At 42.9% G+C, this 22,243-nt stretch overlaps 1 protein-coding gene across 5 annotated transcripts in view; it reads right to left on the reverse strand.

The window, feature by feature from the left end:
• Positions 1-1,485: 1,485 nt before the first annotated feature.
• Positions 1,486-22,243, reverse strand: part of LZTS3 (leucine zipper tumor suppressor family member 3) — a 64,967-nt gene continuing 44,209 nt past the window's right edge. For 3 of the 5 annotated variants that reach the window (XM_069976343.1, XM_069976342.1, XM_069976345.1), the window contains exons 2-4: positions 8,491-8,832; positions 4,849-5,679; positions 1,486-3,421 (exon numbers count right to left, since the gene is read on the reverse strand). In XM_069976343.1, the coding sequence (XP_069832444.1) occupies positions 2,717-3,421; positions 4,849-5,679; positions 8,491-8,793 (1,839 nt within the window). In that variant the 5' untranslated portion in view covers positions 8,794-8,832 and the 3' untranslated portion in view covers positions 1,486-2,716. Of the gene's footprint in view, positions 3,422-4,848; positions 5,680-8,490; positions 8,833-16,068; positions 16,156-20,401; positions 20,466-22,243 lie in introns of those variants that run through there. The other 2 variants (XM_069976344.1, XM_069976341.1) reach the window with 2 other exon arrangements.

Below are 22,243 nucleotides of genomic sequence, written 5' to 3' on the forward strand. Positions count from 1 at the left end.
ACAACTAAGCTCCACCCACAGTTTTATGAGTTACATTACGGTTTCTACACTGTAGCAGCTCAAGGTTCCATTGCACAAAGTTTGCTGCAGACTCCACCCCGACTTGTGTCATTCCAATTATTTTTTAAACAACAGAATTAGTTAGTAGGCACCTATCGTCATGTGACAACTAAGCACCACCCACAAAGATTTAGCGAACATTTAGACACCACAGCAGGTACAAGTTACTTTGGCTCCTCCCCAACTTATTTTGTTCTCCTTTCCCTAAAAGGGAATTATTTTGTCACATGACAGTAGGCTCCTCCTCAGCTTATTTCATTCTCCTTTCCCTAAAAGGGCATTAGGTTATCACATGACAGTAAGCTCCTCCCACTGAAGGAAAAACGGAAAAAAACACCATGTAGAAATCATGAGATTTTACTAAAACAACACTTGAATTTGAATTTATATTATTACTAGATATTTCAAGTGTGTCATCAATATAACAAGTGATGGCTGGATTTCCCCTTTAAGTACATTGATCGTCCAATCTGATAAAGTCCCTGTGTGTGTGACCAGCTTTGGCTGCCTCGTTGCTAAGTTATAAGACACACTATGGTAATGTAGCACATCTCCCCAACCATCCACCTGAAGAACTTGCTCCACGCTCGGCATGTTGTCTACTCTCTAAGTACCGAACACGACTCCAGGACACTCTTGATGCTGGATTAGTAAACAAACACACTCACGATTCGTTGCAGCATTTTTTTTATGGAGTAAAATCTAGCGTGCTAAAATCTACCCACTGTGAACTGTGCATTATTACCAAGGTAACCCCTTGCCGGCGGTGCGTCTGTAATAGTACGGCCTGGCGGGAGGCTCGGAGAAGCTCTCAGCTCAGCTTATATCCTGTAGTTTACTGTACTAGTGGTGCTGCCAGCAAATCCCTGAAGAAGAGGGAAGAGGCAATTTATTCCTGAAGTTGTACAGCACTTTTCTTTGGTTTTATCCCTGGGATTTCTATCGGAATTAGTCTCGGCGTGTAGCAGGTGAGAAAGTCTTTCCAGTCTGTATGTTGTCTCGAAAGTTATACCGAATGATAGACGGGGCAAATATGTATAACGACACCCATGGGTACAATGAGGTTATGGGTATTTATGTTGATCTAATGGCTACGCCAACCCAATCAGCCCCATATCATTGCTTCTTGTATCTCTATGGAGATAAAAGAATGGCAACCCAAAACATGAAGTGTACATTTAACTAGTAGGTGGAAATCCCCTTTAAGGAAGGTGTCCGTTTACATTTTATATATTGATTCCCTTAAATAAGCAGATCACAGACTAAAACCTGTAGCGATCACCTGTAATCTTTTAAAGGGTTATCCAGTGCTACAAAAACAAGGCCACTTTCCCCCTACTGTTGTCTCCAGTTTGGGTGGGGTTTTGAAACTCAGTTCCATTGAAGTAAATGAAGCTTAATTGCAAACCGCACCTGATCTGGAGACAACAGTAAGGGAAAAAGTGGCCATGTTTTTGTAGCGCTGGAAAACCCCTTTAAGAAACCTGGCAGTAAGTGTTTGACTTTCCTACAGCGCCACCACAGGGGAAATGAAGCATGACATAGTGCCTATTCATATCAATGGGTTGTCTGTGTAAAGCAGGACAGGACTGGTCCTCCAGAAAGAGAGACACTCTTTGTAGTTACTATCCACACCAACAAGAGAGGAAGATCCTGAATAGATAATCCGGTATATGAAAGTGGATTTTCTAAACTGGAATAGAAGAGGGTTCTCCCATTCAAAATGCCAATAAAGTAGATACAAAGAGAGTCCATCTCTCTGGAGGACCACATATGTCCATGCATTACACTTGCAGATTGATTTCTAGAGGTGTAATGCTCAATTTCCCCTGTGGTGGTGCTGCAGAGAAAGCACACACTTGCTAAAAAGTAACTGAAGGTCCCACCATTGGATTCTCTGTGATCAGCTCATTTTGGACTCTATCGATAAGAAGGTTGAGGGTCAAAAAAAAGGGCAACAAAAGACCAAGGGCTATCAAAGAAACAAGGACATCCCACTAGGGACAACACACAGACTGATAGAGTATCTCGCAGTCAATAAAGTGTAAGTTATCAGTAGTGCAGACTTGCCAAAATATCAATTTGTAATACTATAGGAAACAACTACCTGTTGACAAAGAACATTTACTACCATCCCTCGAAAGACTTTGGGATAATTCACAGTAAACAGTGTCTAGAATGGTGGGAAGTATATTAAAGATTGCTAGATTTCACTGCACAGCAGAACTCCCATTGCTAGCCAATATGGCTAAATAAACTCAGTATCCAAGTCACTTTGACCTTTCTTTCCGCGAGTCCTAAAGGATTAAGGACTGGTAACAGTCACAACACTGCACTTCCCGTTGACTGCCCTGCGGTACATTATAACAATATAATACACCTTTCGGACCGGCAGTCAGAGGGAAGTGAAGGCGTAAGGGAAAAGAAAACAGACATATAGCATCGTTGGCGGCATAACAAACCGTATACCATAAATGTTTCTTCTGCAGTTAGATTACAGCAAGCACTTGAGACACCTTTTCGAGTCCTTCAGGGTGGTCTTCTATGGAGTCAGTAGTCCCCTTAGACTCTGTTAGGTCTTTTCCTGATACCATGGGCTGGAGTAGGTAGCACATGCACAGTGAGTAACTAGCTGTGTACACTCAGTCAGTTGTCCTTAGATTTCGGTGGACTCTATCCTCTCCAATCTGGATGGCGTCCAAGCCTTCTTGTCTTCTGCCGGTGGCGTGGTGGCCTTTGTAGAGATCTCACCGATCTTTTGCTCCAGTTGCTGATTTTTCTGATACATCTCCACATAGTTTAGCTGCAGCTGCTTCTGATACTTTATGACTTTTTCCTTCTCTTCTTGCCATGTACGTCTCTCCTCCTCAAAGTCCTCCACCTGCTGTTCCCGCTGTTGTCTCTCCATAGCCAACTCCATCTGGAGATTCTCTATATCTTTCTTAAGGGTGCCCACACTGTCCTCGTTCTGACGTTTCATCTTGGCCTCATCGCTCTCGCACGCCAGAGTGTCCCTCAGTTTCTCGTTGAGGTCCATGGTATATGGGTTTTGACCCAGATCAGACAAAGTCTCCTTCAAACCGGCAATCTCCTGTTCACATTGGTTCAGCTTCTCCTTCATTTGCTGGGCCTCGCTCTGCTTTCTCTGCATTTCGCTCTCGCAGATCTCCAGGCTGACGCTTTTTGAGCTATAGGAATCTTTAATGGATGCGATCTGTTCCTCCTTCTCTCGCAGCAAGGCCTTGACTTCCTTTAATTGTGATCTAAGGCCAACTATCTCGTTGAGTTTCTGAGCAATGTCTGCCTGGGCGTCTTTTAGTTGCTGCTTCAAAAGTGATATCTCTCCAGCTTTTTGACAAACCTGCAAAGAAAAGCACACACATTGCTTAGGTGAAACAAAACAATATCGCGTACATGGTTACAAGCTGACATCTGACCACAATCAAGTAGTGGTATAATCATAACACAACCTCCATGCCTTCCTAAAGGAATCATGGTCATTGGTTACCATTAGTATTGGGTGGAGTTGAGGAACTTTTTCGGGTTTGGTAACGTTCTCCAAACGATCAGCATTTGATGCCTGGAGAAGTTAGATACTGCCCCAGTCTATGTTTTCCAGGACTCCCTAGGGTGGGAACTAACTTTTCCAGATGCTCAAATGCTGAGTGTTCACGTTCGGAGAACGTTGCCGAACTCTAACAGTTCAGCAACTCTGCTTAACACTGGTTACCATTGAAACTAAGAACCATCTCTAACTATGCTGAATTTTTGCAAGGGTCACAAGGTTTTCAATCTTGTCTCCCATTGGGTCACATAGAAATGGTGGTTGCAGTGAAATGAGGGTGACACTTGTTAGGTGCCCTACGTCTGTTGATCTTTGCGTATACCCATGTACACTACTTCATTTCAATAGATTGAATGTGATTCACATTCTTGCTTGACTTGGGCTTGCGTGCATGTGTTGGGAAAGAGGAGAGTAAGCATCTCCCAGACTCCTCCAGCAGCAGCTTATCTGTCTGAGAACAACACGACGGAGTATTAAAAAACCCAACTGCCCAGTCCTTCTCTTCTCAACATATGGAGAAGAAACACAATAAATAACTGTCCTGTCCCAACAAAGTCAGAAAGTTCACTTGGTTTACTGACTAGTAGCCAGGCTGGATGGAATTCATCTGTTAATAACATTATGAGATCATGCTGGGACTGCTTGCTGGGAGAGGGGGGAGAGGGAGCTGCTGTTTTCAAACTATGGACATAGAGATGCCCATATGGCTACAGTGAAAAGACAAATCTAGGTGACGTTCATGTTTTCTTTTCTCCTGGCAGGAGTTATTTTTGTATACTGTATATTGTGTATATTTGTGTCACTGTATTCAACAATTATACACAGACAGAACAGGGAATTAAACTTTACTGTCTTGATCTGTCTCATAACTCTGTTGTGACCCTCTTCTTGGCGCTTACCCCTTTGGCCATCTCTTTGATGGCATATCATGGCCAAAGTTAAATATGACTACTAGTTATTGAAGTGGTCCCCAGCGGCTTCTCTCTGCCCTACCAGCCTTGACTGAACACTCCATTCTATTAAGAGAGATCGATCAATCAAGGTCGGCTGGTGAGTAGAAGCTACCAGAGACCGCCCTACTGACTCATGGTTCAGGCAGAATGACTGTGATGACCGGTTCCCTTTAAGGAATAGCGCTGAATAGCACATACATTTTAGTGGTAGCAATCTCATGTATTCAATCAACAATCACAGATTCTGGTGGCATCATCTTAGCAGCTTACCTCCCACTTGGTTTCCTCAATTTTCGGGAGGAACTCGGACTGCTCTTTCTTAAAGACCATGCACTTCTTCTCCAGTTCCTCCCTTTCCTGCAGCAACTGGCCGACATCATCCTGAAACTTCTTCTTTTCTTGCTGGAGCTTGAATATCTGCAGCTGTAACGCTTGTTGGGCGCGTTGTGCTTTCTTGGACACCTGCTGAAGCTTGTTGGCGTAATTTTGTCTCAAGTCTTCCATTTCCCGTTCCCAGATCTTCTGCTTCTCTTCAAAGACTTGAAAAATGGCGGCCTCGCTTTTATCTAAGTTCCTCTTCATCTGTATCACCTCTTGCTCCTTTTCCCACAGACGATCTTCCAGGTCTTGAATGATGTCATCGCTTGAAGGTGAATGGAAAGGCAAGGCCTCATTGAGATGGTTCAGTCTGCTAAATGAGGAGGTGCTTTTGCTGGAAGATCGGCCACTGTCTGAGGTAGAAATTCCATTGTAACCTACTATATTCTTTTCTACATAGGTAGTCCCAATGCGATTTATATGGCTTGTTGACGCGCTCATTGGGCCAACATGCTGGCTGTAACCAGTTCCATATGTTGGTAGGCTGGTCAGCGAGTTGCGACCAGAATCAGATAGACCTCCCACCTGATTGGAAGACCTATTGTGGCTGGTCTTCTCCAAGCTGCTTTTCAAGGCAGCTGAACTGTTGCTGTTCCCATGACCTGAGCCCTTTCGATTCTCAGTGACACCATTGTTTACTGGTGGACATAAGTTCTGCATGGAATGGAAATTCTTCGGAACCACCGGCTTAAAGGCAGAGGGTCTCACCAAGGGCTCATTGTTCTGGAAGCAAAGAAAGAAATTTCAATGAATTAACTTTTCCTTCTATATCGAAATATTGAAGTCTCAAGGTGACTCCATGTGGTAGTAGATACATATGTATTTATACTCCCTCTCCATCCTGTTGGACAAGTCCCAGACAACCTGAGATCATCACAATGGAGATCTGATGCTGGATGAGAAGTCGAGTCATTATTAAAAGTAGGTTATGGTCACATCATAATTTGCCTTTCTGTGCACGGATTCACCGGCATCTAATACTAACAGGAACTTGTGACGCTAATGCATCCTAACGGTGCTATTACACAGGCCGGTGGTGGCCCGATCAATGCTGTAAATGATTGCCGATTTGCTAGATCAGCACTCATTTTCTGGGCCTATCACACGGCTTGATAATCATTTAGTAAGGGCTGCACAGACATCATTAGTGATGGCCGCGTAGTCTTTGCCTAAAAAGTTTATATGACCTACTCTAGGTCTACTCCTGCGCTCTGCTTCCTCCCCACTCCCACATTCTGCAGTTTCAGAGCGGCCTGTCTTAGTTGACAGGGAGCTCAGCCAATCACAGTCCGGGACCGCTGAGGCCAGTGATTGGCTGAGCGGCCTGTCAGCTGAAACAGGCCGCTCTGAAGCTGCAGCACGTGGGACTGGGGAGGAAGCATGCAGAACGCAGGAGGAGATCGGGAACGTGGAGTGGTGATTAAACTGTTTGTTGAATCGTCAGCTGGGGGCTGCGCATCACTATTACATGTAGCATTGTACGGACAGCGGCCGATGATCTTAGGTCTGGGCCTAAAAAAACGATTAGCCGATGATCGTTTCATTGGCTGATCATTGTCTCTATCGGACTGATTATGGCTCTTTGTAATGGGGCCCTTACTCAGGCCCAGGGGGTTATTTAGGGGGCTTAGATGCCTGTGCAGACTAGTACTGTGGTGCCTTCAGTCAGTGGATGGTGGGATCCTGAGGCTCCCAATGATCCCACATTGATTGCCCATCCTACAAATAAACCAGCTGAGTTTTCGGGGCTAGTATGACCAATGGCCTTTCAGCTGTTGGGCTACAGTACTACACAGTGACTAGAGCTGGAGACAGAAGGCTCCATTCACTGTGCAGTGGTGGCCCTTTGTTACTACAGCTCAGCTCATGGCAACTCTCCACCCTAAAATAATAAAAGAGATATATCCTTTGGTTATGGATCACCACAAAATCTATTTGAACTCTGGCAAAAATGATTTTTCTTTTAAATCAACTGGTGTCAGAAAATTATATAGATGTGCAGTGGAAGTGGCGTACTCTATCCAGCCCGACACAGTGCTCTCTGCTGCCACCTCTGTCCATGTCAGGTACTGTCCAGAGCAGTAGCAAATCCCAGTAGAAAACCTCTGCTCTGGACAGTTCCTGACATGGACAGGGTTGGCGGCAGAGAGCACTGTGTCAGACTGGAAAGAATACACCACTTCCTGCAGGACATACAGCAGCTGATAAGCACTGGAAGACTGGAGCTTTTTAAATAGAAGTAAATTACATATTTGTATAACTTAGTGATAAATGAATAAAAAAATCTTGCCACATACCCAAATTGACACAAATAGGATTATGTAAACAAGCAGTTATGGGGGCAGTGGGGGTGTATGTGTACTATTATGCTCACCCTGCTTCTCAGCTAAGAACAACCCCTCTTAGGGCCCTTTTACACAGAAAGATTATCTGACAGATTATCTGCCAAAGATTTGAAGCCAAAACCAGGAATGGAATTAAAAAGAGGAAAAATTTCAGGCTTTCCTTTATGACCTGATCTCTGTTTATAGTCTGTTCCTGGTTTTGGCTTCAAATCTTTGGCAGATAATCTGTCAGATAATCTTTCTGTGTAAAAGGGCCCTTAGAATAGTCAAAGGAGCGATGTGAAAGGGTCAGCATCAGCAAACATTTACTATCGGCCGCTCATTGCCCTGTGTAAACAGGAGATGTGCGTCTGACAGTGATGAAGTTAATGAGCTACATGATAGATTAAGCCTTTAGGGCCCTTTTACATAGAAAGATTATCTGACAGATTATCTGCCAAAGATTTGAAGCCAAAACCAGAAACAGACTATAAACAGAGATCAGGTCATAAAGGAAAGTTTGGGATTTCTCCTCTTTTCAAATCCATTCCTGGCTTTGGCTTCAAATCTTTGGCAGATAATATGGCAGATAATCTTTCTGTGTAAAAGGGCCCTTAAAAATCTCAGCAATGGTTGTCAATCTGTTAGATTGTCTCTCTTTGTCTGCTTACAGCTGGCCTGTGTAGAAGGGCTCTATGTCATGCATTAAAGGGCGCTGGCTTGCTGTGGAGCGCAACGAAGATTCTATCATCTAAAATCATAGAATCTATTAACAGTAAGCCAGGAATGCCCAAAGCATCCCTAGCTTGCTGTCCCTTCTCTCTTTAATGGTGATATATGTACAGTATATATGTCTAGAAGTGACATTTATTTTATACACATGTCCAAGATGTACATATTATATATATATATATATATATATATATATATATATATACACCTAAACATGTGTATACCAGAAATGTCACTTCCAGAGTATAAGCCACATCCAGTATGTGAAATAATCATGTAAAAAGTGATTGTCTGCCATTGAAAGAAAGGTTCTATTTCATTTTACAAACAGCGCCCCTCTACTGTATGGGCTGTATATTGTATTGCAACATTCCGGTGAATGAGGATGAGTTGCAATGACCAGACACAATCCATGCACAAAAGAGGTGCTGTGTCTCTCACACTTCTCCCCCCCCCCGCAGTATCTGATACTTTTCACCTTGTCGCTCTTGCGTTGCTCATTGATATACATGGAGTTCTTCTCTGTCTTGTAGCTCTTCTCGTCCCCCGAGTATCGGTTGGAGTAGCCATTTCTGAAGCTGTCGTTCTGCTTGAGGCTGTTCTGAGTTCTGGTTCCCACACTCTTCATTGCAAATTCTTGATCATTGGCAACTCCGCTGCCCACACTGCCCATAGTGCCCTGGGAGGGAGAGTCTGAAGACCGGCTGGCAAAAGAGTGAAAAGACTCTTGGCTCTGGTAGGTCGTGTCACTCAGGACAGTTCTGGACTCTAATTTTGCCATGGTCGCAGAGAGGAAGGTGTGTGATGACACTCAATGGCACTGCAAGAGAAGAAAAAAAAGGGTTATATATATACTGGGTACTGCTGGATATGGAAATACATTACATTACTTATCCTGTACTGATCCTGAGTTATATCCTGTATTATACTCCAGAGCTGCACTCACTATTCTGCTGGTGGGGTCACTGTGTACATGCATTACATTACTTATCCTGTACTGATCCTGAGTTACACCCTGTATTATACTCCAGAGCTGCACTCACTATTCTGCTGGTAGGGTCACTGTGTACATACATTACTGATCCTGTCCTGATCCTGAGTTATCTCCTCATGCACGGCTTATAAGGCGGGGGGGCCCTGTATTAAATTAAGGGATGAGAAATTTCTCTATATTCACTGATAACTGAACAGAATGTGAAATGTTTTGTTCATCTGAACATGGAGATGAATCCACTGATCTGTCCTCTGCTACAACATTGCCCGGGGTCTGGTAACCACAAGTTAATTGCAGTTTCACAGATAATACAGATAATCATTAACAGGTATAGGCCTCAATGAGAATATTATAGTCAAGGTGGGGCAGTCCTTGACTACAAAATGTTCAGTCGTAGCCAAAAGACTATAGACGTCTATGGGGTCATTCTGAGCTTGTGTATGGCTCCGGTTTCTTATGTAAGAAAATCTGAATAAGGAAGCATAACCTGTTCTATGATATGTTGTATTCGGGATTTACGGAGATTATGGTTAGAGATGAGCGAGCCAGACAGATTTCTGGTTCGTATGAATCCGAAATCTCAGCGGCTGACTCCCGCTGTCTGCTCGCTCCGTGCAGCGGGTGGATACATCGTAAGGAACGCCTGAAAAACTGGGATACAGCCATTTCTGATTCATACGAACCAGAAATTCGGCTGGTTCGCTCATCTCTATATATGGTTCCAGCTGGTAACATGTGGTGGCTCATGGCATGTCTATGTAAGGATATGTTCCCACTAAGGAATATGTGCGGAGACTTCAAGTAGATTCTGCCGCGTGGCCTACGCTTGAAGTACCGCCTGTCTCATAGACTCAATGATATTCGCCGGGTGAATTCCGCTGCCAATGACATGTCATGCCAATTCTTTGGGCAACTGGTGGAATTTGACAGCGAATATCAATGACTCTATTGGACGGGCGGAACTTCAAGCGAAGGCCGCGCGGCGGAATCCACTTGCAGTCGCGTATTCTGTAGAGGGAGCATATCCTTATATGCAAACATAGGAGACTGTGTGATCCCAGACAGCAAGGATGGGGAACCTTCAGACTTCCAGATGTTACAAAACTACATTTCCCATTATGACTGGACAGCAAAGGGAATTTTAGTTTTCCAACAGCTGGAAGGCCAAAAATTCCCCATCCTTCCCATACAGGCTACATAACTAACAATATCTGATAGAAAAAATATCCAAAAATGTGGACTAGGGCCAGCTCCAGGTATTTGGGGGCCCTCGGGTGATAGAGCCTCAGCGGGCCCCTCATCCATCCACTATGCACTTATCATCCACACACTATGCACAATCACTAGAGACACCACTAACATACACAAACACCCATTCCTGACACAGACACTGACTGACACTGACTGCCTGACACTGACACACACTCACTTATAACTATGTCTTCTCCCTCTTCCTCTTTGTCGGGCTGCTCTCCACACTGTAAGGTTGAGGACCTTCAGGTCTTGTGATCAGGTCCTTCACCCTGTTCTCTCTCTGAGCAGGTCCTGTTCTGTCTCTTATGTCTTCTGATGTTTAGCGCTCACCCTGCACTACAGTAAGCGCTGAACATTAGAACACTGGGCCCCTCTCCCTCTCTGGGCCCTGGCACTTGCCCGAGTAAGCCCTGTACTGACGCCGGCCCTGCTGTGATCATCGTAGGAGCTATCTTGACTTTTTTAGGTAATAAGATCTTAGAAGTCAATCACAATCATCCAAAAATTTAGGAAGCAAGTTTGTAGACACAATAACCACTGGGATACAGCCCATGGCCATAGGCTGTATCCATGTTTTCCAGGACTCCCTAGGTCTGCATCCAACCTCTTCAGCCACCGGTAATCAAATACCAAGCGTTCAGGTTTGGACGAACCCAAGCATGCTTAAAGGGGTACTCCAGCGGGGAGGCACTTTTTTGCCTGGACCGGGGAGGAGGTGGCCGAGGGAAAAGACGTCCACTCACCTCCCCGGTTCCAGCGGCGGGTCCCGCATCGCGGCGCTCCGGTGCCCGGCTGCTTCCGGGTGTCTGACACGGGCCCAAGACGTGACGTCACTCAGTGAAGGAGGCGGGATCTGAGCGGACTTGAAACGGATCCCACCTCCTTCACTGAAAGGCAGAGCGGACCTGAGACGGCACGTCTCGGGCCCACGTCAGACAACCGGAAACAGCCAGGCACCGGAGCGCCGCAATGCGGGACCCGCCGCTGGAACTGGGGAGGTGACGTCTTTTCCCTCGGCCACCTCCTCCCCGTCCCAGCAAAAAAGTGCCCCCCGCTGGAGAACCCCTTTAAGGTTAGGATCATGTCTATCTTTATCCTTAGGCAATATAGGTAGCTCAGAAAGGAGCCATACTGGGGTAGGCTAGTATTACCAATGTTAGCAGCCAGTTACACCACTCTGCTTTAGTTACCGTAAACAAGAACTTTAAGTATATTATCTTCCATAGACACACTGCATACCTTTCAGGATCTGTCCAAGACCCTACACAAGACAACTCGTTTGGAACTTTCAATGGATACTTTTTGGACACCTTATTTTAGACTGACCCGATGCAATACACTTTCAGGTCTGTACTATTTTTCTATCCTCCTGACCCCACAGTCGCCCCAGTTAGCTCTGACATTTATCTGCTTACAATGCGAATCACATTATGTCTCATTAACAACTTTTGCCAACCAAGGAAGTTTGAGTGTCTACACCCCCCCCCCCCCCCCGGTCCAGTTTCCCGCTTCGGCTATGAACTTTTGGCTCCCCTCTTTCTGCACCTCCCTACGTTGCTCCGGTCTCCGTGCTGTCAGAATCAATTTCTCAGTCCAGAGATTTCCCCAGTTAAGTGTTTTCAGCAATTGCTGCAGATGAAAGCGAGTTGAAGGAAAGGTTACGTGTAATGTTGGCTCCTGGAGAGAGAATTCATAACTCGCCTCTATGTGGCACATTTTGTATGAACTTAAAACGCGCCGAGTAACTTCATTACCAAAAACCCAATCTCTGCCAAAATGATTGCAGTCCTGCGAGATCAGGCAGGTTAAAGATTCATTCTGGAGCTCACGTAATTAGAGCTTTTTTCATGGGTTGAAAAGAATATTTAATCCCATTTGGTTCTCTACAAAGACGAGCTGAAAATCTACCGAGGGTAGAAGAGAAAACTCCGGCACAAAATTTTCAAAGAAGCATCAAACATTCAGCATCGGAAGAGTAAACTTTACTTGTGTTTGTCCACTTATCATCCCGATAGGACAACTCCTTTAAGGAGGCCGTCAGTCCAGGACTTTTAAAAAAGCAACTGGTTTTGCTGGGCCAGACCGAGATAACTGGCCAACTGTGAGATACTGTACATGGACAGTCCAAGGTGAGAGTTGGGACTCGACTTCTTCTCCCCTGAGTAGTAATATGACTCCTGAAAAAACCCTTACTTTGTCTAACCCCCTTGTCAAGAATGGTAGAAAAATTAAAAAAAAAAATTATCTACTTTGGTCTACAGATCTGTCTAATAACACGTTTTTTTTCTGGCCAACATTTTGGTGCGATTTATGTAAACCGATAGGGTGTCAAGTCAGACCAAAGAGCCACTGTAATAAATTTGGAGTATTCGTAGCCTATAACTACACTGTGTTAGCAAATCTATTCCGAAATGGCAGATTTACTATTTTTTCAATTTGCACAGACTTTTCTTCTCTGACCCCTAACCTGTGTGACACTTTTGCCCCTGTCAGTGCTGCTGCACAGATCTCCATATACTGTTGAGCACTGGTGTTGAATTTCAGCAGGTCAGATGTAAGCAGTCAATCTTAAAGAGGTGGTGGTATTGGGGGGTCTCCGAGCCCCCCTGATATATGGGTTTGTTTGCCGCTGCAACTCCTGTGAACCCCTATGGCCACCCCCACTGCTTGCACCACATAGCTTATTAGGAAAAGGAAGTAGGCTGAATGGGAAGTTGTGCACTAAAAATGTACCAGAAGTAAGAAAACTAAAAGTTGGTCTAAACTTAGACTAAACAGTCGATGGGGGAGATTTATCAAACATGGTGTAAAGTGAAACTGGCTCAGTTGCCCCTAGCAACCAATCAGATTCCACCTTTCATTTTCCAAAGAGTCTGTGAGGAATGAAAGGTGAAATCTGATTGGTTGCTAGGGGCAACTGAGCCAGTCTCACTTTACACCATGTTTGATAAATCTCCCCCTATGTATTTGCCAAATCTACCCAACAGCCTAGCCACTATGATAAATTTGGTGCATTCTTTGGACTGACAGTAAATCTGACCTATTAAATGTGGCCCACACAACTTTTTGGTGCAATGTACAACAGAATGTCAAAACACCTTGCAACCCTCCCTATATGAGTATGGAACTTTCTCGTTTCCCTCTGAAACATTGGTGCCAGGATCCAGAAATATGGGAATTTATCAATGGTTTTTGTTGGTTTTGGTAAAGTACATTTTTGAGCAGTCATTTGTGTAAAAATGTCAACTTTTTCTTTGTGTTGTGCAAAAACTGAGAGTGTTGTGAATATATGTGCAACTTTTTTTTTTTTACACTTTTTTTTAGTATTGATAAATTCCCATAGGCTTCTCAACTTTTAAAATGACTCTGTGCCCACAATCTGTCCCCCCCAAACCACTTGTACCTTTGGATAGCTGCTTTTAATCCAAGATCTGTCCTGGGGTCCGTTCGGCAGGGGATGCAGTTATTGTCCTAAAAAACAACTTTTAAACTTGCAGCCCCGTGCCCAACGGTCGGGGCTTAGATTGTGTATGCATTAGGCTGGCACAACCCCTCCGTCCCTCCTTCCCGCCCTCCTCATCATTAGGAATGCTTCAGGCAGATTGTCTCCTATTCCCCACCTGTGTCAGCACAGCACATGGACTGGATCGTTAAGCAGTGTTCAGACAGGAGAAAATGTTCCAGTGGCATTCCTAATGATGAAGAGGGTGGGGAAGAGGGACGGAGCGGTGGTGCAAAGTTAGAGCACAGATACTCTAAGCCCCGGCCGTTGGGCATGGGGCTGCAAGTTTAAAAGTTGTTTTCTAGGACAATAACTGCATCACCTGCCGAACGGACCCCAGGACAGATCTTGGATTAAAAGCAGCTATCCGAAGGTACAAGTGGTTTTGGGGGGGGGGGTCAGATTGGGGGTACAGAGTTGCTTTAAAACTTTGCTCCGGCATCAGCTGGTTTCACTTCTGGTCCAAGATTTTCTCCTATTACCAAATTTGGTTTGAAAATACGACAACTGCCCTGGAAGATCATGTGACATGCAGAGGTCTCCCAGGACTGTATCCACGCTCTTTACCACCAAGACACCATAATCCTAACTAGAGATGATAACATTTCGAACACAATCGGGTTCATCCAAACCCCAACAATCTGCATTGGATCACCGATGGCTGGAGAAATTGGATGCAGCCCTAGGGATGCTGGGAAAACATGGATAACGCCTATGGCCTATGTTTGTATCCATGTTTCCCAGGACTCTCTAGGCCTGCATCCAACTTCTACTCAACTTTGCTGATAGTCATCTGAGCTGTGAAGCCAACTTTCCCAGGCTCCAGTCTCTACCCCCTCCATCCCGGCAGTGTAGAGGGAAGGCCCAGTATTTGCAGGAATCCTTTCATCTGTGTTTGTCTATGATGAGGAATGTAGTTAATAATTATCCACCTCCAACTATCGGCCGCACAATAAGCACAACCAGTTTTTCTACAAGTATAAATAATACTGCAACGTAAGTGAGTAGGACCTGTCCCCAGCTATCTATGCAATGTACTGCTAAAGTGGGGGAATAGGACAGCTCCATCCACTGACAACCTATTATGTAAAGAACTGGCTAAATAAACTTACCTAGACTAGCTAACACCTACACAAGGGTCCCAGAGCAAAATGTGTTTATTGCACCCCCCCCTCATGTGAAAATCAAAGAATTGACATACAGATAATATACACCTATGTGTATACAGCACATACACGCATACAGACGTTGTGTAGATTTGTAAACACATTGACAAACTGGCTCAGTTGCCCCTAGCAACCAATCAGATTCCACTTTTCATTCCTCACAGACTCTTTGGAAAATGAAAGGTGGAATCTGATTGGTTGCTAGGGGCAACTGAGCCAGTTTCACTTTACACCATGTTTGATAAATCTCCCCCATACTGTATAATGTTATGTGAACAATGTGCACATTATATATATATATATAACACCTATACTACATACTATACACAGGCACAACACACACACATACTAATTTACACTTATGTACTTACAATCCATACACACAAATGATATATAGATACTACATATACATGCACAGCACACACATCTAGATGAAATACACATAATATACACAATTAATTCAGACAGATAACATGCACAAACTGTATGTATGAAACACACACACACACACACATATAAAATACATGCACCTACTAAACACATATATAAAAGATATGCACATATTATACACATGTATAAAAGACATGTACATACTATATACACATGCACAACACACACATAAAAAAGATATGTACATACTATACACACATGCACATATACACACACATATTATACACACATGTAAAAGATATGTACATACTCTATACACACATGCACATATACACACATATTATACACACATGTAAAAGATATGTACATACTCTATACACATGCCCAACACACACATATAGAAGACATGCACATGCTATATACACATGTGCAACACGCATATCGAACACATGCACATATACATAGAGATAACATACATATAATATACACACATACACAATAATATACATGCACATACATACAGGTGACATGCACATACACAATACATTCATACAGGCACACATACACATAGTCCTATATATACACCTACATACATACACACTGGATAATACCTATCTCATACACTGTCATATAGCCGTGTTCAGACACTGCGCTGGGTGTCCTGGCCCTCGGTACATCGCCCCAGTTGTTTGGAGTCCAACATTATTGAAGCCATTACACCCCAGTATAATAATATATAGCCCACCTTACCTGCAGCCCCTGATCCCTCCAGCCCTCTGCCATGTGTGCGCTCAGTCCTGTACACTGCTGTATCCCCCCAGCCACACAGATCATAACCTTTGCCCCCTGTGCCTGATCCATGCTCCTGTGTACTGTCTGTGGCAGGTGATTAACCCTATAATGTACAGCAGGCAGATGATTAACCCTATAATGTACAGCAGGCAGGTGATTAACCCTATAATGTACAGCATGCAGGTAAATAACCCTATAATTTACAGCATGCAGGTGATTAACCCTATAATGTACAGCACACAGGTGATTAACCCTATAGTGTACAGCACACAGGTGATTACCCGTATAATGTACAGCATGCAGGTGATTAACCCTATAGTGTACAGCACACAGGTGATTAACCCTATAATGTACAGCAGGCAGATGATTAACCCTATAATGTACAGCAGGCAGGTTATTAACTGTTAATGTACAGCAGGCAGGTGATTAACGCTATAATGTACAGCAGGCTGGTGATTAACCCTATAATGCACAGCATGTTAACCCTATAATGTACAGCAGGCTGGTGATTAACCCTATAATGCACAGCATGTTAACCCTATAATGTACAGCAGGCTGGTGATTAACCCTATAATGTACAGCAGGCTGGTGATTAACCCTATAATGTACAGCAGGCTGGTGATTAACCCTATAATGTACAGCAGGCTGGTGATTAACCCTATAATGTACAGCAAGTGGGTAATTAACCCTATAGTGTACAGCCGCCTGTGTGTACACAGAGATCAGTGCCTGTCTCTTTATTGTTATGAAATATCCCATTTCTAGTGCCGTTTACCATCATTTTATTAGAATTTTAATAGATTATATACATAAACAGATTCTACTGCACAAGGTGATTGATCAGATTTTTCAACAAGAGTTACATACAGCTCCCCAATAATACTGCCATACGATATCTAAAAAAGAGGAACACACAGTATGGTGAAAATGTTTTCCTTTTAAATCGACTGGTGTCAGAAAGTTATATAGATTTGTAATTTACTTTTATTTAAAATTCCCAAGTCTTCTAGTACTTATCAGCTGCTGTATGTCCTGAAGGAAGGGCTCTCTGCTGCTACCTCTGTCCATGTCAGGAACTGTCCAGAGCAGGAAAGGTTTTTTATGGGGATTTGCTGCTGCTCTGGACAGTTCCTGATATGGACAGAGGTGGCAGCAGAGAGCACTGTGTCAGACTGGAAAAAACACACTACTTCCTGCAGGACATGCAGCAGCCGATAAGTACGGGAAGACTGGAGATTTTTAAATAGAATTAAATTACAAATCTTTAAAACTTTCTGACACTGGTTGATTTAAACTGTAAAAATAGTGACATATAATGTACAAATATTAAAACTGTTTCCAAGTAAAAGTGTTATGAAATATCCTAAAAACAAAAAAAGGAGTCATACACAGACCCTGAATAATAGTGGTAACCTGTGTGCAAATAAGAGTAACACACAGTTCCCAATAATAGTAACATATGATGTCAAAATAAGAATTACACTCCGTTCCTTATAAATGGTGCCCAACAATGTCCGAAGAAGGTTTACATTTAGTTCCCAAATAATAGTGCCAGAGCAGGGATGGGGAACCTTCGGCCCTCCTGCTGTTGCAAAACTACAACTCCCATCATGCCTCGACAGCCAAAGCTTTAACTTTGGCTTTCTGTGCATGATGGGAGTTGTAGTTTAGCACCAGCTTCAGAGCCAAGGTTCTTTACCCCTGTGCTAGAGAAAGTGCAAATACATGGAATTACATATAATATAATAATAGTGCAATTCGATACCCTAATAAAATCTCATAAAGTGACATCTGACTAATACTCGTGACCACAAGACTGATTAAATATTACTGAGGCACAGCGGCCCACAATTCATAAAACGGACTTTCATACGCCAATTAAAAAAATAAGTTTACCCAGGTGAATTTAATGTATACCACTATGTAACATGGATGCATTCTCTAAAGTTGGAAAGTCGAAAATATAGCGTTCAAATAATACTGCCACGCGCAGAGAGAACATAATGCTACCATATCCACAGAATGACCATATATAACAGCAGTACATAATACCATATAGTGCTGTAATAATACCATATAGTGCTATAATAATACCATATGTAGCAGCCATACATAATACTATACAGTGCTGTAATAATACCATATATAACAGTCATACATAATAGTACTATAATAATACCATATATAACAGCCATACATAATAATACCATACAGTGCTGTAATAATACCATATATAACAGCCGTACATAATAATACCATATAGTGCTATAATAATAAAATATGTAGCAGCCATACATAATACCATACAGTGCTGTAATAATACTGTATATAACATCCATAAATAATAATACCATATAGTACTATAATAATACCATATATAACAGCCATACATAATACCATATAGTGCTATAATAATACTGTATATATTTGCCATACATAATACCATACAGTGCTGTAATAATACCATATATAACAACCGTACATAATAATACCATATAGTACTATAATAATACCATATATAACAGCCATATATAATACCATATAGTGCTATAATAATACTGTATATATCCGCCATACATAATACCATACAGTGCTGTAATAATACCATATATAACAACCATACATAATACCATACAGTGCTATAATAATACCATATATATCAGCCATACATAATAATACCATATAGTGCAGAAATAATACCATATATAACAACCATACATAATACCATACAGTGCTATAATAATACCATATATAACTGCCATACATAATAATACCATATATAACAGCCGTACATAACAATACCATATAGTCAGGGCCGTATTTACCACTAGGCACCCGTGGTCCGGTGCCTAGGGCAGCACCTTGCAGGGGGGAAGCACCAGAGAGCAGGGGGACAGAAAAAACAATGTTTAGTTTTTTTTTTTTTTTAGTTTCTCTCCTCCCGTTCAGACTTGCCAGTAAATCTGGTGTCTTTTCCAGGGGGGTGGGGGTTATGGTGGTATTGGTCAGGTCTGGTATCGCCAATAGGTGCGTGTAGATGGGGCGTCTCCAGGTTTGGTGCCTAGGGCAGCAGCAGCTGTTAATACAGCCCTGCATATAGTGCTATAATACTGTATATATCCCCCATACATAATACCATACAGTGCTGTAATAATACCATATATAACTGCCATACATAATAATACCATACAGTGCTGTAATAATACCATATATAACTGCCATACATAATAATACCATACAGTGCTGTAATAATACCATATATAACTGCCATACATAATAATACCATACAGTGCTGTAATAATACCATATATAACTGCCATACATAATAATACCATACAGTGCTGTAATAATACCATATATAACAGCCGTACATAATAATACCATATAGTACTATAATAATACCATATATAACTGCCATACATAATAATACCATACAGCGCTGTAATAATACCATATATAACAGCCATACATAATAATACCATACAGTGCTGTAATACCATATATAACTGCCATACATAATAATACCATACAGCGCTGTAATAATACCATATATAACAGCCGTACATAATAATACCATATAGTGCTATAATACCATATATAACAGTCATACATAATAATACCATACAGCGCTGTAATAATACCATATATAACTGCCATACATAATAATACCATATACAGTATAACAGCCGTACATAACAATACCATATAGTGCTATAATACTGTATATATCCCCCATACATAATACCATACCGTGCTATAATAATACCATATATAACTGCCGTACCTAATACCATACAGTGCTATAATAAAACCATATATAACAGTCATACATAATAATATCAGCATACAAAGAAAAAATAATGCTCCCATATGGTTTCCAAACATCTATACTACACAATGACCCAATATTACAGCGTAACATTATAGAGCCTTATGGTTCCTATAAATACTACTTTTACTTATATTATTACATACAGAACGTTGACATTATAGCATAACACTGCATACACAATAAAGTACCCAACGGTGGCAACTACTTGTTTTCTATAGAACATTCACTGAGCAAAGAATAGGATTTTAAGTTGTAGTTCCTGCACTGTTCAGGGTCAGGAGGGGGCGCTGTGCAGGGAACAGGTCAGGGGGGGTTCTGTACTGTATAAACAGTGATGCTCCTTTGGTCTTTGTGCAAGTTCTAGGGTTTTATCCCCTTCTGTGACAGATTTGACCTGCACTGATACATTGTAACAAACCATCAGGGCAGGAGGAGTTCTCAGCACCTTAGTGTTCCTACCTGTCAGTGACCGCCTCTATTCCTGCAGGTGTCTCTCCATCAGGACAGGTCGGGGGGCTCCTGGCAGGTTCTGGACGGTGGCGCCTGGTGAAGTGTGAGCATTGGACCTGCACATATTACAGAGTCCCTGCTCACACACATACCAGGGATTCCTGATGTCTCTGCAGGGTCACGTGTCTGGCACAGCTCACCGGGCAAGAAAAGGGGGCTAAGAGGGAGAGCATCAGTGCATGGGAGGGGAGGAAGGACCTGCTGCCTGTCAGTTCTTAAAGAGGTACGGTCACAATTTTTCTTTTATTTAAAAGAAATCAACAGGGGTTGTGATCTCAAGCAGTTCTGCAATATACTCTACTTTCTTTCTACTTTTCTATGTTTAAAAACAATGTTATTCATACGGCCACTAGGTGTCTCCCTTCTTTTAAACTGTGCTCCATGTTCCCTCTGTGTCGATTTTCTCTGTTCAAGAAAAGAGACCAAACACAGGAAGTCCCCGTCCTTTGCTCACAGACAGGTCCTGGTATTGACTGACAGCCATTGCCGAGCCCACACAGAGCGGGACAAGTCTTCACTGTGCATGTGTACAGCTGCTGTGCATCCACATTCAGTAGCAGAGAATCCAGGGGGTACTTGCATTGTATGGTCAGCTCTCCTGTCACACAGCACCAAAACCTCAGTAACCACACATACTGACTGAATTGTTACATAACTAAGAGCATTGTCTCCTGGTAAGCTGCAGAGCTGATAATAGAATTAGCAATTGTTAATACTATTATTAGCCGAAGTTAATTGCCCTCAGGTGATATACAACCTGCATGATGAACAAGTGTCTCTCCTTGTGTGAGTGCGCTAGGAACTGGGAATTCCTGTGTTTGGGCTCATTTTTTTTTTTTTATTAAACACAAAATAAGGTTAATTTAAACATAGAAAATTTTATTAAATTAAGTGAATAGATTGCAATCACAACCCCTGTTGATTCCTTTAAAACAATTTTTTTTTTTTGCGACAGCTACACTTTAAAGAGCCCTCTTGAGATTAAGGGCATTTTCATAAGACGCCAACCTGACGCCTTTGAATCGTTTCAAACCTCAGACTCCGTAGACATAACAGAATGTTTCACATCCGAAATTCAGTGTTTTGGACGCCAACGTGTGTCGGACTCTAGACTTAGGGTACTATTACACGGAACGATAATTGGCCGAATCGGCCCAATTCGGCCGATTATCGCTCCATGTAATAAATACAAAGCTCAGCCGATGATAACGATCATCGTCTGATCATTGATATAGATTCTGACCTATTTTCGTCAGGCGCCGACTGCGCACCGCTACATGTAATAGCGGTGCACGGCCAGCGACTAACGATATACATTACCTATCCACAATCCAGGGCTGCTGCTGCCGTCTTCTTCTACCCGGTCCTGCGCGCTCTAGCTTCAGAGTGGCCTGTCAGCTGACAGGCCGCCTGGCCAATCACAGGCCGCAGCGGTCCCGGCTGTGATTGGCTGAGCGGCCTGTCAGCTGACAGGCCACTCTGAAGTTAGAGCGTGCGGGACCCGTGGAGAAGAAGACGGCAGCAGCAGCCCTGGAACGTGGATAGTTAAAGCTTATAGTTAAGCAAGGGCTGCAAGGACATCAGTAACGATGTCCCTGCAGCCCTTGTTTAACAATTATCGGGCCGTGTAATAGGTCCAGTAAACGAGCGACGATCTAGCAGATGGCTGCTCGTTTACAGGTATTATCGATCCCCCATCGGCCCGTGTAATACCACCCTTAGACAACAAAGGGTTTCATACTCCAAACGTGTTCCCCAAATTTGTCCAATCCCAAAGTGTTGCAGACCCCA

This window comes from Dendropsophus ebraccatus, chromosome 7, assembly GCF_027789765.1.
Source record: "Dendropsophus ebraccatus isolate aDenEbr1 chromosome 7, aDenEbr1.pat, whole genome shotgun sequence".
In the NCBI taxonomy this organism is placed as follows: domain Eukaryota; kingdom Metazoa; phylum Chordata; class Amphibia; order Anura; family Hylidae; genus Dendropsophus; species Dendropsophus ebraccatus.